The 14,638-nt window shown below is 38.2% G+C and overlaps 2 protein-coding genes across 11 annotated transcripts; one reads left to right on the forward strand and one right to left on the reverse strand.

Annotated features, from left to right (window-relative positions):
* Window positions 1-234: 234 nt before the first annotated feature.
* Window positions 235-5,776, forward strand: LOC131334367 (large ribosomal subunit protein bL31c). Of its 3 annotated transcripts, none has more exons than XM_058369345.1 (3): window positions 235-599; window positions 1,334-1,470; window positions 5,130-5,776. In XM_058369345.1, the coding sequence occupies exons 1-2, from the start codon at window positions 306-308 to the stop codon at window positions 1,445-1,447; spliced, it is 408 nt and encodes a 135-aa protein (XP_058225328.1). In that variant the 5' UTR covers window positions 235-305; the 3' UTR covers window positions 1,448-1,470; window positions 5,130-5,776. The 3 variants fall into 3 exon arrangements, with proteins under 3 accessions (XP_058225328.1, XP_058225327.1, XP_058225326.1); XM_058369344.1 differs by lacking the exon at window positions 5,130-5,776 and adding an exon at window positions 1,551-1,707; XM_058369343.1 differs by lacking the exon at window positions 5,130-5,776 and having other exon boundaries at window positions 1,334-1,707.
* On the reverse strand, window positions 5,515-13,926 carry LOC131334365 (phosphatidylinositol/phosphatidylcholine transfer protein SFH6-like). 8 transcript variants are annotated; one of them, XM_058369342.1, is made up of 15 exons: window positions 13,766-13,926; window positions 13,577-13,669; window positions 11,474-11,771; window positions 10,576-10,675; window positions 9,620-9,886; window positions 9,424-9,501; window positions 9,229-9,330; window positions 9,104-9,153; window positions 8,906-9,005; window positions 8,677-8,775; window positions 8,445-8,555; window positions 7,738-7,870; window positions 6,720-7,045; window positions 5,923-5,997; window positions 5,515-5,816 (listed from the first exon to the last, which is right to left on the reverse strand). In XM_058369342.1, the coding sequence occupies exons 2-15, from the start codon at window positions 13,581-13,583 to the stop codon at window positions 5,796-5,798; spliced, it is 1,767 nt and encodes a 588-aa protein (XP_058225325.1). In that variant the 5' UTR covers window positions 13,584-13,669; window positions 13,766-13,926; the 3' UTR covers window positions 5,515-5,795. The 8 variants fall into 8 exon arrangements, with proteins under 8 accessions (XP_058225325.1, XP_058225322.1, XP_058225321.1 ...); XM_058369339.1 differs by having other exon boundaries at window positions 5,515-5,819; XM_058369338.1 differs by having other exon boundaries at window positions 5,515-5,819; window positions 7,738-7,865; window positions 8,467-8,555; window positions 13,550-13,669.
* Window positions 13,927-14,638: the final 712 nt, after the last annotated feature.

The following is a 14,638-nucleotide window of genomic DNA, read 5'->3' on the forward strand; positions in this document are numbered from 1 at the left end:
TAATACCCGCTAAAAATATTTTGCTTATTAACAAATGTTCTCAATATGTCCTTGATGGATATTAATTATCAAAACACGTCGTGAGCCGTCATTTTTACAAAAAAGAAACTCGATAATCAAAGCCCATATTTTACCAGCCTCAAGAATTCGCATAGCATAGCCCATGGATCTTGAATCAGCCCAGCCCAAGAAATCCCCATAGAAAAGCCCGTCAAACCCACACACGACCACAGCCACATCCATTCATAACCCCCTTCATCCATCCGATCGCATCACCGTCCACTCCTCTCTCTCGCTCTCTGGAAATGGCGCTCTCTCTCTCCTCCACCACGTCCCTCCATAGACCCACCTTCTTCCTCCAACCACCACCACCTCTCTCCACCAGAAAGCCCTACAGACAACCGCAGCGGATCAATTGCATCAAGAGGGAAGGGGACAGCATACACCCCAAGTTCTACGAGGACGCCAAGGTCTTCTGCAACGGCGAGCACGTCCTGACCGTCGGCGGGACCCAGCCCGAGTACGTCATCGATGTCTGGTCCGGAAACCACCCGTTCTACCTCGGGAGACGGTCCCAAACCCTCCTCGACGACGATCAGGTACGAGGAGGGCGGAGCCACTGAGAGACGAGTGGAGTCACTAGATCTCAATTTATTTGAATTATCAACAATGAATATAGGAAATGGCTTCTCTGCAGTCTGGGGTAATCTCGGCTGTCCAACGGTGTTTTTAATGGCAAGATTTTGTTGAAACGCTCCTTGCGTGAAAGAATAAAGAAACTATTCTTCCCACGAAGAGTCTTTCTAATATTTGAACCATTAATTATTGGGATGAACGGAAGCTACGAGACTGCAGAGACTTCCCTGCTCTGCACTCCAATTGCAGAGAAGCTGGATCAATTAATATATTCCTTATTATTTTGCAGTGAATGTATTGGTTATTTTGACCCCACAGCTTCCAATTTTGCCCTAAATTGCTACTTCATTTTTGAAGTTTTTATCCAACGCTTTAAAAATCGGTTGGTGCTTAAAATAAATCAAGCTTGAATATTTATTTTTGAGCTCAATGAGTTTTTAAATCAAGCTCAAACAAGCTAAAATACTACTTGACTCGTTCGTCTTAGTGTGTATATAAAAGATTCAGACAAGCCGAAGCTTATGTTTTTGAAGGTCGTTAAATTTTCAAATTAAGCTGCTTGACCAATTAACTGGCTCGTTTTGACCGCCGATTAATTGCTCGGCTTATTTTGACCGATTAACTGTTCGGCTTATTTTGACCGATTAACTGCTCGGTTCGTTTATCGCCCCTAATTCTGACTCCGTCCCCTGATCAGGTGTCGAAGTTCCGAAAGAAGTACGGCGAGTTGACTGCGTGGATGGAGATTCCGGTGTTGAAGGGAGATATTGTTATACCGCCCAAGCGCAAGTCGGGTACAAAAAAGAAGTAGAGCTTCTTCCTTTGTGGAATCTGGTTAGGGCTCTCTCTCTCTCTCTCTCTCTCTCTCTCTCTCTCTCTCTGATTGTGTTCTGAAATTGTGCTTGTTGATTGAGATGTGTTTCATTTGCTATTGATGAAGCTCAATGGGGATTCGGTCTGTATATTAGTGTTCCATTCAAAATCGAAATGTGAAATTGCAGCAGTTGCAATGGCTTACCTTCGTTGTGAACTACGATCTAGCTATTTGATTTGATTGCATTTATTCCTGAATTTTGCGGTAGAATCGCAACTTCCTCTTTGTGTCCCAAGACACCCGATGTATGCAGGCTTACATTCATGGAACGGTTTCTGTTTTAAAGTTTGTGTTCTTAGTATTGCTGTGAGTCCTTGTTCACGGGAAATACAAGCATTTCCAATCACAGTATGGGTGCGAATGAGCATTGCTACGAGACTTCTGATGCAGGTTGAGTTTTACCAACGCTTTATGAGACCTATATGCATCGGACTACTACTCCTGACGTGTAGACTGTAGAGTATTTGTAACGCCCCGAAATTTGGGTACGTTAAATAAAACATTTTTATTGAAATAAAAACTGAGTCTGGCTCTTTTATTACAACAAAAACATGAAAAGGAGTACTTTTATTACAAACGGAAGGAAACTAAGGCTCCTAATCTACAGCTCCGCTTGTTCTTCCATCACAGCTAGCTCCTCGGCTCCGAAGGCTTCCAAGGTGTAAAGCTCGCCCTGCTCATCTATGAGATCTGACATATTATACCCGCGTCGCCACCGGTATAATATGCCAGGGTCACCAAAAAGGCAACACCGTGAGCCAAAAAGCTCAATAGAACTATCCAAACCCTCTAACCCTTAACTTATGAACGAAGAACATAATAACAACAATTCCACTTAAATCATGCATATAGTCCATACAAATATTCGATTCTACAATTCTTACTTGACTAACGTTGTGTTCATTACTTGGACTTGTCGTAGACCGTGTTTTTACTTCACTTTCCTTTTTACCCAAAAACTCCTTTTTAACTCACCCAACCTCGGTTCCGCCGCGCCGGTTTTCCGAGTATCCTCACAATGGTTCCGCCGCGCCGGGTTCCCATTGGCACACAACCGCATTGGCTCCGTACCGCGGATAACCAAGCACACACCCAACCTCGGTTCCGCCGCGCCGAGTTCCCGAGTATCCTCACAATGGTTCCGCCGCGCCGGGTTCCCATTGGCATACACACACACAACTCACATAATGCACCCAAAAACCGGTCATTATGTAGTTTCAAAATATTTCCTCCCTCGGATACACATTTTTATCTTCGTTAACACACCCTAGGTGCCATGTCTCTATTCTCTTGGTTTTCGTGTCACGTTACATACATAGACTCCGTGGTGTAGGACTTTCCACATAACGAGCATTGATAAAATTAAAATGAATACAACAATATTATCCAACTCTTGACCACATAACATGTTTGAATCACAACAACAACATCATGCATCCCATTCATTTTTAAACAAAGATAACCTTATCTACATAAGCTTTAATGAACAAAGTTACTTTCAAATGAACTTATTTTTGAGTTATGATACAAAACTACTTATACTTAGGAATAGAGATAAGAAGTTACTACCGGGATGGAAGTTAAGGAAATCCTACCTTGCTTCTTGGCGGTAGTAGTTGGCTAAGAAGATTCGGTCGTCGGTTTTGGATTTCGGCGGCGTAACGGCGTCGGTTTGCTTCGAAAGGAAGAGAGTTGATCTTTTCTCTTCCTAGAAACAACTTTCTAACTAACTAAGCTACTTTAAAAGATCTAACGGTGGTTTTGGGAGGTGGTTTGGTGGTTTCTCTCAAGAACACTCAAAAACACAAGAAAAGAAGAACTTTGAAAGCAAGAACACTAAGAAATTCTAGAGAGAAGTTGGAGCAAAGTGAGAAGGTGTGAGTTTAAGCTTGGAATGAGCTTCTATTTATAGGCAAGGGCTTCTCCTCTCCCTCTCTCAACCGAATCTCTCTCTCTCTCTCTACAAATTTGATTTCTTTCACTTGTCAAGCTTGATTGAAAGCTTGATGGGTGAAGTTAAGGCTTGGTTGGAAGATCAATGGCTAAATGGTAGGCTTGCATGGCTACTTTGGTCCTTGGATGGGATTCTTGGAAGATTTGTTGCCATGGAGGAGACATGGGTACAAGATTCTTGGTTTAAACAAATGAAATTGGTACAAAGGAGGTTAATGGGGTTAAGATTTGGCTAGGAAAGGAATCACCAAAGATTTGAAGTACTTTGAAAGACTAATGTCACACATCAAATCCATCTTCTTCTTCCTTCCTCTTTCCTCCTCTCTCTCTCCCTCTCTCTCTCTCTCTCTCGGCCTCTCTCTCCTCTCCTCTCTCTCAGCCTCTCTCTCCTCTCTCTCCCTCTCTCATGTACTAACTATATATGTATATATATGTATGTACTAACATGAAAGAATACAAATAAATAATAGGTACTTTTGTACAAAAGGGTAATTTAGTCTTTAAGGGTCAAGATTCACTCTTTAAACCAATACAAAAAGTACCGTACTTTAATTAATATAATAATGTACTTTTGTACTCCCGGGAATCTTAACAAACATTAGTTTAATGGGTTAAGTACTTTGGTTGAAAGATGAGCCTATTACCCAATGGTTAATAGAATCCCTAATGGTTATTATCCAATGGATAATAAGGTACGGGTACTTTATATACTAAAATAAGTTTTTGGAAAGACTACATGTCCTTTTGTAAAATCCCATGTGTTTATATATATATGTACTTAACCAATTAAATAAAGAAAAGGCTTTTGTCCAATGGGTAAAGATTACCCTAATGGTTATTATCCAATGGTCCAAGGTTACTTGGGTACTTTTATTAGAAAAAATAATCAAAAGTACTTTTCAAATGTCATTTCTTAAAAAGATCAAAGTACTTGTTCAAATCTTTCAAAAATCCTTTTAATATAAAGAAATGGGTTTCTATTATCCAATGGATAATAATTCCCTTAACATCTATCGTCCAATGGATAAAGAATAAAACCAAAATAATAAAAGAAAATAATTAAACAATTACTAGTCTAGGGTTCAAAAGGTTCAAAAGGTTCAACATGGGCAAAATGGTCCATCTTCGGTTAGGGAAACGTAACTAGGTGACTTTCTAGTTTGGTTACTCCATCGAGCCGGTTAGAAGCTAACTAGGCTTGCTAGGTTGGACTAAATAGTCGAGAAACGATTCTCGAGGGTCCAAAGTGCGATTAGGGTTTCTAGTCGAGAATTACGATGATAAGGCGATCGATTGCTTAAATACAAACCACAAGAAAATCAAATAAGAACATCAACGAGAAATTAAGAAATTTCAATAACAACGAGATTTTTATTGCACGAAAAATCGGAGTTGTTACAGTATTGTTGGGTGCGAATTGAGGGGAGAAACGCATGATCTAGGATAGTATGGAAAATGAACATTTTTGTCTGTAAGAACAGAAAACACATTATGAACAAGAATTGTGGCATAGTGTAGTAAAACTTGCGATAGAACTTGGCAGTTGCCTTGGGCCAATGCAAGAATTGAATTCACTACCCAGCATAAGAGCAAAACCAGTACTCTATTTGATTCCGGCAATATGTTTTGCAGATCAGAATCCTCTTTGTTGTGATCTTTTCTGCAGGTCCATCTAAGGTATTTAGGCATCGAATTTCGAATTCAAGGAAACCTGTACAAATGAATGGTCTCTCAGTATGGCATTTCCATTGTGTTTTGTAGGCGAGAAACTTGGTAGAATTATTACCGAGATTTGAAATGTCAGATTTTGCAGTTGGAAACAGAGTTAGGTACTAAACATCGTGTTATGAGTAGAGATCTATAACTACTTGTTCCCGTTTGCTGGGCAAAAACCTATACCGGAACTCAAATGGTTGTAGGACAGTAAACTGATTTTGCATGTTCTCACAATCACACGCAGATATAGATCACAAAATGATTTTATTTAGGATAATTTAACCTTTATGATAGTACGAAATGCTCCCATCAGTTCCTTGATGATGACAGAAAACTACGATAACAGCTCATTTACATTACACTTCACGAGCATATTGAGAAAACTACAATAACAGCTTATTTACATTATACTTCGAATGAGCGTATTTTTCTGTACATCGGAAATTTCACTTATAATGTTGGAATCAAAGAATTAACACCCCAAATAAAACCAACCAAATGAAAAAGTAGTCTACATTCATCTCAATCATACACAAAGAAGAAAAGAAAAAAGACTACATGCCTACATATGACTGATCAACATACCATACAATCGAATGCTCCGCAAATCTCTTTCTTACCAGCAAAACTTCTTTTTCTGCTTCACACAGAGAGATCCAGTTTTAATATCTATATATATACTAGTTAGATCTCCCTATGCTCAATGAGAAAGTCAAGAGATAGTTGTGTTGTCTTCAACTTACTCGCAACTTGGCAGCCTCTTGACTATCCATGTATGCAAGGAGTTCTTCTTGCCTAATCAGAGCCTCATGCAGTGCCTTACATTGGGAAAAGAAAGGAGGGAAAAGATTAGCAATAAGAAAATTTTCAAATATCAAATAAAAGATACAACTCTAAAACAAGAAAACTTGGAACTTTCTTCGTGGCATATAAAGCAAGTTTTTATGGTCGTTTGTATGAAACAATCACTCTAGAGTTTGGTACTTTATATTTCACAAAAAGTAAGCAAATTTAGATACGACTCCATTCTCCAGAATTTCTTTCCTGCTCCTCAGGAGGTCCAAAGGTTGTCAAACCCTAACATTCCACAAGGGAAGGACCAGGAGATGCCAACTGAGCTAGAGCTGATTTGACTCAAAAAGCATCCTTCAAAGCACCAAAATAATAGTTTTTCTTATTGGGTATATACCTTTCTCAGAAGTACACTGCATGCCATCAATGTATTTTGATTTTGAGTGGAAGGAAAATAAGTTCATAAATAGAAAGAGTCTGGTAGAGTACATTTTAAAAACTATTTTTCTTATTCTTTATCAAAACACTCTTCGCATTGCAATACCTGCCTTGTTTGTTATTTGATTCAGCTGTCTGTGTTTTAGGCAGGTTCTGTTTTGGTGTTGTGATGTAGGGATTCTCCCTTGAGCTTCTATGCTGTTTGGTTTTTTCAATGAAGAGTAATTTACCAAAAAATGTACAGTATTGATGTTACATTTTGGTATGTCTGTCATGAAACAACTAAAATAAGAAGACAAAAAGGCATTACCTTCTTTGTAGCAATTAGCTCTGCTTCTAAGGCATCCACGCGACAAACAGCAGCAGCAAGCAGTTCCTCTTTCTCTCTAGATAAAGGCTTTGTTCGTAACATATCTACTTTCCTCTCAAGTTCACCCAATCTCCACAGAACAGTAGTAGAGAAGTCTGAATGAGGGAAACCAGAATTTGAAGGAAGGGAGAATTGCTTCTTGTTCAAGTTGTCTAAAAGTGAAGTGAAGAGATTAAAAATGATCGAAAAGAAGGCCAGCAGAGCGGCAGAAATCTGAGCACCAAGTCCTTGCGGAAATATTTGTACTCTTGGCAAAGAAAGCACCCCTGTTTGGGATTTCATTCAAGCTGATTACTATCTGATCAAATTCATAACAGCTAGCAAAAAGCCCCATATTTGGTTTAAGTAATGATGAATGGAATGAATTATTGATAGCTGGAACAAAAGATGAAAAAGAGTGTGAAAAATAAGGCTCCTTTCCGGTGTTCCAGGGCGCAACAAGGTAAACGAGGGGATCAAAACAGTTTAGTTATGCTCTAGCGACAACACACATGAATCTTAGAAATGCCTCCGCATTCGTTCAAATAACAGGCATGACAAGTAAAGGTCGATCTCAAGTGTCAAAAAATGATTACTACGGAGTACTATTTAATGTAAAGAAATCAAGTACTACTGAACAAGAGATGTCATATTGATGATGGTCATCTCATGTGTTGCCATTCATTCACTCGTGCCATGCTCATAAGAAAATACAAAGTTGAATACAAGCGAAGGGCAGCGCAAATAATAATGTCCCGAACCAGTTCAAATCAAATTATCATATACAGAAACCACCATGCTGGGAGATTCAAAGGACAGGGGACAAGCAGAGAGAGAGAGAATGAGTAACGATGACATTCCAATAAAGGCTCCTCCATTTACATCGTATAGTCTTTGACTGTGACCAAGAAAGAAGGTTACAATTCCAAAAATATCGGATGCAGCAATGTGGAAAGGAGAAAGGTGGAAAATCACTAACCTCTTGAAGCATCTGGCTCTTGAAGTGACATTCTTTCCTCACATCCTCCATCCACAGCCTCATCAATTACAGGGACATGTTCATCATGCCCTGACAAGCTGCCTCCTGAGTCTGCATTTCCAACCACCCTGCCCTAAATAATGGTTAGAGCATGTTAACTATTATTTAAAATAGCGGCCCTATTGCGTAAGTGGCTGGCTTTTGGAAGTGAATTAGTGAAGCGATTGCGGCAATGTTTACCTGTTCAGACTTTTGGTCACACGTAGACAGGGCAAGCCGTACTTACGCAATTGAGGGTAAATACTAATTAATTAAGTTTGACACCACTAATGGGTTACCAGAAAAGCACCATCCCTTTTTGATATTTGTTTTCAACCTTAACACTAAATTAACCCAAAAAAAACATGGATGCCAAAAGTAATTTTGCAGCATAACCATTAGCTTGGACGTCTATTCTTTCAATTTGAAACATCCATACAAATCCTATCCATAGCCATCAAAGGATAGCAAATGGGGAGCAACGCAACTGGAATCTAACCAACTGTTCAGTTGCAATACAATGCATGGAAAAGAGTTGATCATTTATTCAAATAAGCTCCATTACAACATATGGAAAACGGAGCTTGTCAATAACTAATCCAATTCCATCTGATCGGAAATTCTTGATTTTTGTATGACACTTGCAGCCATCAGTAATTACAACTTACTTCTTCAAGGACAAGAGTCAACCTTGGTTCTGGATGTGTCTTTGTTGCTTTCGGAGAGGCAATTTCTTCCGCTTCAGATCCTGACTCAGCAGAGTCGTCACCACTTTTTATCTGGCTCAACAAAAAGATCACAACTACCTTTATCCAAGGAAAAAGAAAAGAAACAAAAGAACTATCCAAAAGTCGAAATGAAACATTTGATTTGCTTATAACACACTCAAGCAGAGATTACCATTGGATCACTTGTCTTTTCGTCACCAGTTATTCTCCCCACACCATCTGAAATAGTCACTATCTGTGTGGGCCGTCGTGCTTTTCCATTACAAACCATCTGTATTAACAGACTTTTGATGAGAGCATATAAAAAGGTAGTTGCCAGTGCATGGGATTTCAATACTTAATGCAAATAAAGTTGAATAATGGAGTAAATCGCGTTAATAACTCCAAATAAGCACCAAAACCTTCAATATATCACGGTCTTTCCATGGCCCTTTTTGAGACCTCATACAACCTCCCTGATCTGCACAAGTACAGCTTCCGCCTAGGAAATCGGGCAACTCACTGCACAAGCACAAATATAATCATGAGTTATACAGTAATTATGCTCCTAAATGAACTTATAGATGTTCTCAAAAAAAGCTTAGATTCTACTTATTTACCTTGAGTCAATCAGTTCAAGCAATTTACTTTGGTACTTGTCACTAAGAACCTGAAAGACAGTGCCAAAGTAATATTAATCCACTATATAATTTCGTTTATGCTTTCTACAAAAAAAGAGGCATACTTGAATCTTTGAAGATGTCTTTGGATCAAGAAAAGATTTCACCGTGTTCCATAGCAGCCTAAAGCCAGGACCAGCATTTACAATGAACATACGACCAAGTGTCTGCAAAATTTTCATTCCAAAGTCAGCGATCTTTCAAGGGCATACTTACAGTCTTATAAATGTATATTAACTCTCAGAATCACTGAATCATACCTCGGGATAGTAGTCATTATCAATTTGCTGCAGCTGCAAAATGACTTCTCTTGCAGGTTTAGTTAGGTTCTTCAAACCCTAAACCATTAAGACAGAGCAAGCATTGAGCTTAAGTTAATATCACAGAGCCAAGGTGAGTAACACTTGCTTTATAACGATAGAAGAAGTAAAATATTCTTTTTTCAAGAAAGCATACCACGCCTTGAACATCTAAAATTGTTGTACCATAACCTATGTGCCTTTTTGCAGCAATAGAGCAGGCTGGATACTTGATAGAGAGACTCTTTTCAAACTCCTGCACATGGTATTTCACAAACCGATCCATAGTTGTCACTTGCATAAGCTTGTTTGGATCAGCTTTTCCAAGCCTTTCAATGTAAATAGGCCTTCCCTCCTTGTCTATGCCGTGATAACCCTGTGGGTAGTGCTCTAATACTTCATCCAACTCTTTGAACTCAAAATCCTATTAAAAAACATCAAGACAAAAGCATTTTAGAAACAACAAACAAAGAGAGTTTAAGTCGAGCAGTACATTTAGGAAACATAATTAAGTAGAGAGAAAAGAAGTTTGTCAACAACCAAGTTACAACTGACCAAAACCCCGAAGATTAGGTTGAGGGCAATGGCTGGCTGGATTGAACATCCATAATAGGACAACGAAGCTCAACCAGGACACTAAACTATACATTGATGGAAGAAAAGGTCATCACTAACCAACCCTCCAAATTTCCTTCAAAAATTCACACCACACCACCCACTCTGTCCAATTATTTTCATTATTTCAATATCGAAATTTCATTCAGACGTCATTGAGCCCATAATATCTGAATGTAACGAATTGGGGATAAATCCAACAATATAGAACATTCATAGATAAAATAGATAGCTTAAGAACTTGAGCTCTTATATGCATATTTGGAAGTTTTAAGAGTAAATGAACTAAACAGCCTCTAGTATCTCTGCAACCCACTTGCTTATGGATGGTCCTAAATGCACCAAAGCCAAATCATTATTTATATGGGTTGAAACATTAAAATAAGAGAGAGTAAGTTGGCATCTCATAAAGTTCCCACTTCCCAGAACAAATCTAAGGCGGGAATTTGAGCAAATGAAAAAGCTTGTGACGAATTCAACAGGAAATAATCAAGTTACCTCCATGATAGTGTCAGCACCAAAGTTTTTCCTCCACTGAAGCATATCAGCCCACATGTGCTTTGCTTTCTCAATATCAAACTTCCTCGCTTTCAAGAATCTGCACAAAAATTAACTCTTAGAGAAAAACTCAACATCATCTCACCATGCAATCAATCAAGTGGAGAAGAAATGATGGTACATAAAATCATTGTAGCATGCAAAATGTCCAGTAATTTTGGAAGTCAGAGGTAGTAGGTCATTTGCCATTGATATGTAGTTGTTGACATCTGGTGGATAGCTTTACTAGGAAGTACACATGTCTGAAGGCTAACCACAAATAGAATTATTCTTACCTTAAGTAAGCTAATTCTATGTAGAAAAAGTAACATGCTGTCATAAGTTTCTTCAAGTGTAGCAATATCTTATTGTTAACAACGGTCTCCTACAAGCTTATACAAACACAGACACTGCACATACATCAATTAGAATCAATCAATACCAGTGCAGAGTGCGGACAAATAGTTATAAACTGCCGACTTCTTTCCTGCAGAAATACATCCTATTCTCTAAGGAAGGGTAACCGAAGACTTCCAAACCACAAGATGAAGATGAATAATCAAACAAGTCGAACAAAATTCTTGCATTAACGACATTATATTGTGGCCTGAATCCATGTCTATGCACGGATAGACTGGATAGTACACAAGTGGATGCATAATGTACGTGTATGCATGCATAACAAGAAAAAATAACTCAAAACTGTAACTATTTGTGTGTATATACACCTACACATGTATAGGTGACTGTACGTGTATGCATGAATAACAAGAAAATATAGCTCAAAACCGTAACTATTTGGGCGCATATACACCTAAACATGTATAGGTGACTGTATTTCAAGTGAAAAAAGGATCACCTCAACATCATATGATAGTCATCATGTCTCGCAGGGAGCAAGTCATGCAAGATTAGTTCTTGCCAGAAGGCTTCTACAGCTTTTAGCTCCTTAGCATCACGGATATCCTCTATCGGAAGGCAACTCTCAGTCTCGCTTTTCCTTCTGGTTTTCTTCTTGAGCGAATTCCTCAATTTACTAGATACACTTGATGCCTTCTTCTTCAAAGCCCCAAGTCTCGTCCTTCTTTCATCCTCCGAGATTTCAAATTCTGATTTCCGTTCTTTTCTTTCCTCAAAACCTGAGGAACTTTCAAAACCTACAGAAAATTCAATTGCATCTTGAGCCATAACTGAACAGTAGGCCGACACACTTATTTTTCCCATAGAAAGTACAACCAATCCAGGATTTTAAATAAAGCCAGTATTGTATCACCAGTTCGGTAACGGGATTTCGGCCCTCCGATGCCATTATTTACTAATGTATCGGCCAATATGGTCCGATATATGGCCACATTGATACCGTTACGTTTCCTGATACGGCGATTTAAAACCCTGAACCCATCTCTACATCATATGCAAAAAAAACTGCTGGAAAAGCCTCGGTATCCCTTTAATAAGACAAAGGAGAGTCATCCTGCAATCTGCAAGACATGAGGCTAATAGATTCCTTTAAACACTGTTGAAGGCCACAACAGAACAACAAACATTTGCTGCAGTAACTGGGATTCTTAGTGTGAAATACCATCTTAGTGGAACAATCATGCCACCATTGCTAATATCAGCGCTGATTACTTTCACAAGAAAGATACACTTTTTGTCACCAAAGGTCCATAGAGGTAATACAGTCAATAATTAAAGGCTAGGTCAATATTCCAAGAAGGTTGGGGCTTCTAAGTTTTGCCACTAGGTCGAAGGATGGGATAACCTTCAGTATCACTGTGCCAAAACCCTACTAGATTTTGAAGGAATATTACACGATTTGTATTTGGCTTTATATTTCCATTCAAGAGTTGTCCAAGTGAGAAGTTTTCTTCCTTGTTGCAAACTTGGAACATAATACATTTGTCTCAGATTTTGCACTTCCCTACAAAATTGTGGAAAAGTAATTTGTTGTTGATTTTTTGAATATAGGCCAGCGAAAAGGTAATGATTCATTTCTCAAAAGCAGGAGAAAAACGAAAAAACTTAGGTGGGAAAAAAAAACATAAAAATCATACGCAAAAGTGCTCTATTTTTTTTTATCACAAATAATCGCAATTTCTTGTAATGAGCTACCATTATCATAGTGCCGCAATAGCTACAGATGAAAAAAATAAGTTTTAGAACAGTAAATAACAAATGATAGAATTCACATACACACCACAAAAGGCATTATAATGTTGGGTTTTGTGAAGCCTGATTTGCTTTAATTTATGCTTCGCTGACTATTTGGGGTTCGATCCGCTCAGTCAGGTTAGGCCCGTTAGGGGTCCCTGGGGTAGCGCCCTTATACATGGATACATTACGGTAATTGGTGATGTAACTCCTAGGTTATAAACACATGATATATGCAGCCGATTTAACTGCACTAACATTCTTTAGTCGATATATAGTGAAAAGTGGTGTGAACCATAAGTGTGTACTCAACTACACAGTTGAGGAAGCTACCAAAAAAAAACTACACAGTTGAGAAACAACGTAAAATCTTTGTGCCATGCCTTCTCCATTTTCTTTTCTTGATTTGTTCTTTGGGCGTTATGTGTTTGTTGGTTTGGCCAATTTCTCAACAAATACAATGATAGAAATCCAAGTTGAATCTAAACCAATAGCAACATAGTGTTAGATCCCTCAAGAATTCCCTTGAATTCTCGAACTTACTGAAGAAAATGTTCCATCCAAAACCCCAGACTCAAGAACAATAACAAAGAGAAACAGAGACATGCGACTGTCTGATCAATTTATTGCTGGATGTATCCTTCATTTGATTTGTATGCGTTATTTGTCTTTCGCGTATTAGATTGTAATCCCTTTAATCAATGAAGTTCTTGCTCTTCCAAAAAGACAAAAAACCAAAAGAAACAGATAACAAAAATCAAACAGAGAATGAAGCTCTCACAAGGCTGTGGGAATCGATCCGCTGTACCCGACATAGTGAATCCTCTCTCAATATTCCAATCAGAACAGAAATGCTCGAGTACGTGGAAAGAAATTAGCTCTACTTTCTTCAGATCCTGCCCTAATTCCAGGTGGAAAAAAAATTAGAGAATTAGAACAAATTCGACCAAAATATACCAAAACATTTCGGAGTGGTTTTGTAGAGAGAGAAACGTACCTGAGAATAGTTTGTCGAGATGAGAGAAAGAGAGAGAATCGAAATGCTACGACTCGGATTGAGAAGGCTCTCTTCTCGATTGCTCTCTCCACGTTTGCTGGCGAATTAGGCACCAGCTGCTCCAGCTGATGCAGGAGAGAGAGAGAGAGAGAGAGAGAGAGAGAGAGAGAGATTTTGTAGTAAATTTAATAGAGACAAGACACGATTACAATTTACAGGTACAATTAAAAACCGTAGATGGAGACAGAGTGCTAACGGCGTTTGGCGGCACAACTTGTTATTCACATCCACCGTCCACGTGTAATTCGTGTCTGAAATGTACTACTAGTATTTAAATGCTTTGTAATCATGGAGTAGTAGTATATTTTAATCAGTTTTTCTTTAATATTTTTAAAATGTACTACTAGTATTTAAATGATTTGTAATTTTCTCAAAGAAAAAGAATTGAAAAAATAAAAAAAGTAAAAACTAATTTTGAGAAGGGGAGTGATCCTCGCACTCCCCTTTTTACTAGATACACTACTCTCCTCTCTTTTTTTTAAAGTGTGTGAAATAACCAATATGTCCTTAAACTTAGTGCACAAATCATTTCATTTGAATAGCAAAAATATATATATTATAAAGTGGAAGGTTATGTTGGTAACTTCACATGCTAAAAACAAAAAGAGAAGTGTGGTTAGTAAAAAAGAGAGTGCAAAAATCACTTTCCTTTTGAAAAATGAGACTGTTGGTCCATTCTTTTGTAAGAGAACGATTCTAATTATTTTATTTTTAAATAGACTTTTTTGTGACCATTTAATACCAGTGAAAATTTATTTATCCTTTTAAATTGAGGTGATTGGATTTGCACTAATAGGAATCATAATCATACAT

Source organism: Rhododendron vialii, chromosome 7a (assembly GCF_030253575.1).
Source record: "Rhododendron vialii isolate Sample 1 chromosome 7a, ASM3025357v1".
Taxonomy (NCBI): Eukaryota; Viridiplantae; Streptophyta; class Magnoliopsida; order Ericales; family Ericaceae; genus Rhododendron; species Rhododendron vialii.

Bases quoted from the DNA above. Each gene is read 5' to 3' on its own strand.
- LOC131334367 (XM_058369345.1), top strand. From the start codon at position 306: ATGGCGCTCTCTCTCTCCTCCACCACGTCCCTCCATAGACCCACCTTC. The intron at 600-1,333 runs GTACGAGGAGGG...TCCCCTGATCAG, and splicing joins CCCTCCTCGACGACGATCAG to GTGTCGAAGTTCCGAAAGAA.
- LOC131334365 (XM_058369335.1), bottom strand. From the start codon at position 13,583: ATGTCGGGTACAGCGGATCGATTCCCACAGCCTT. The intron at 11,772-13,549 runs GTGAGAGCTTCA...AATTTTCTGTAG, and splicing joins GGATCGATTCCCACAGCCTT to GTTTTGAAAGTTCCTCAGGT. The intron at 5,820-5,922 runs GTAAGTTGAAGA...CTCTGTGTGAAG, and splicing joins AAGAGGCTGCCAAGTTGCGA to CAGAAAAAGAAGTTTTGCTG.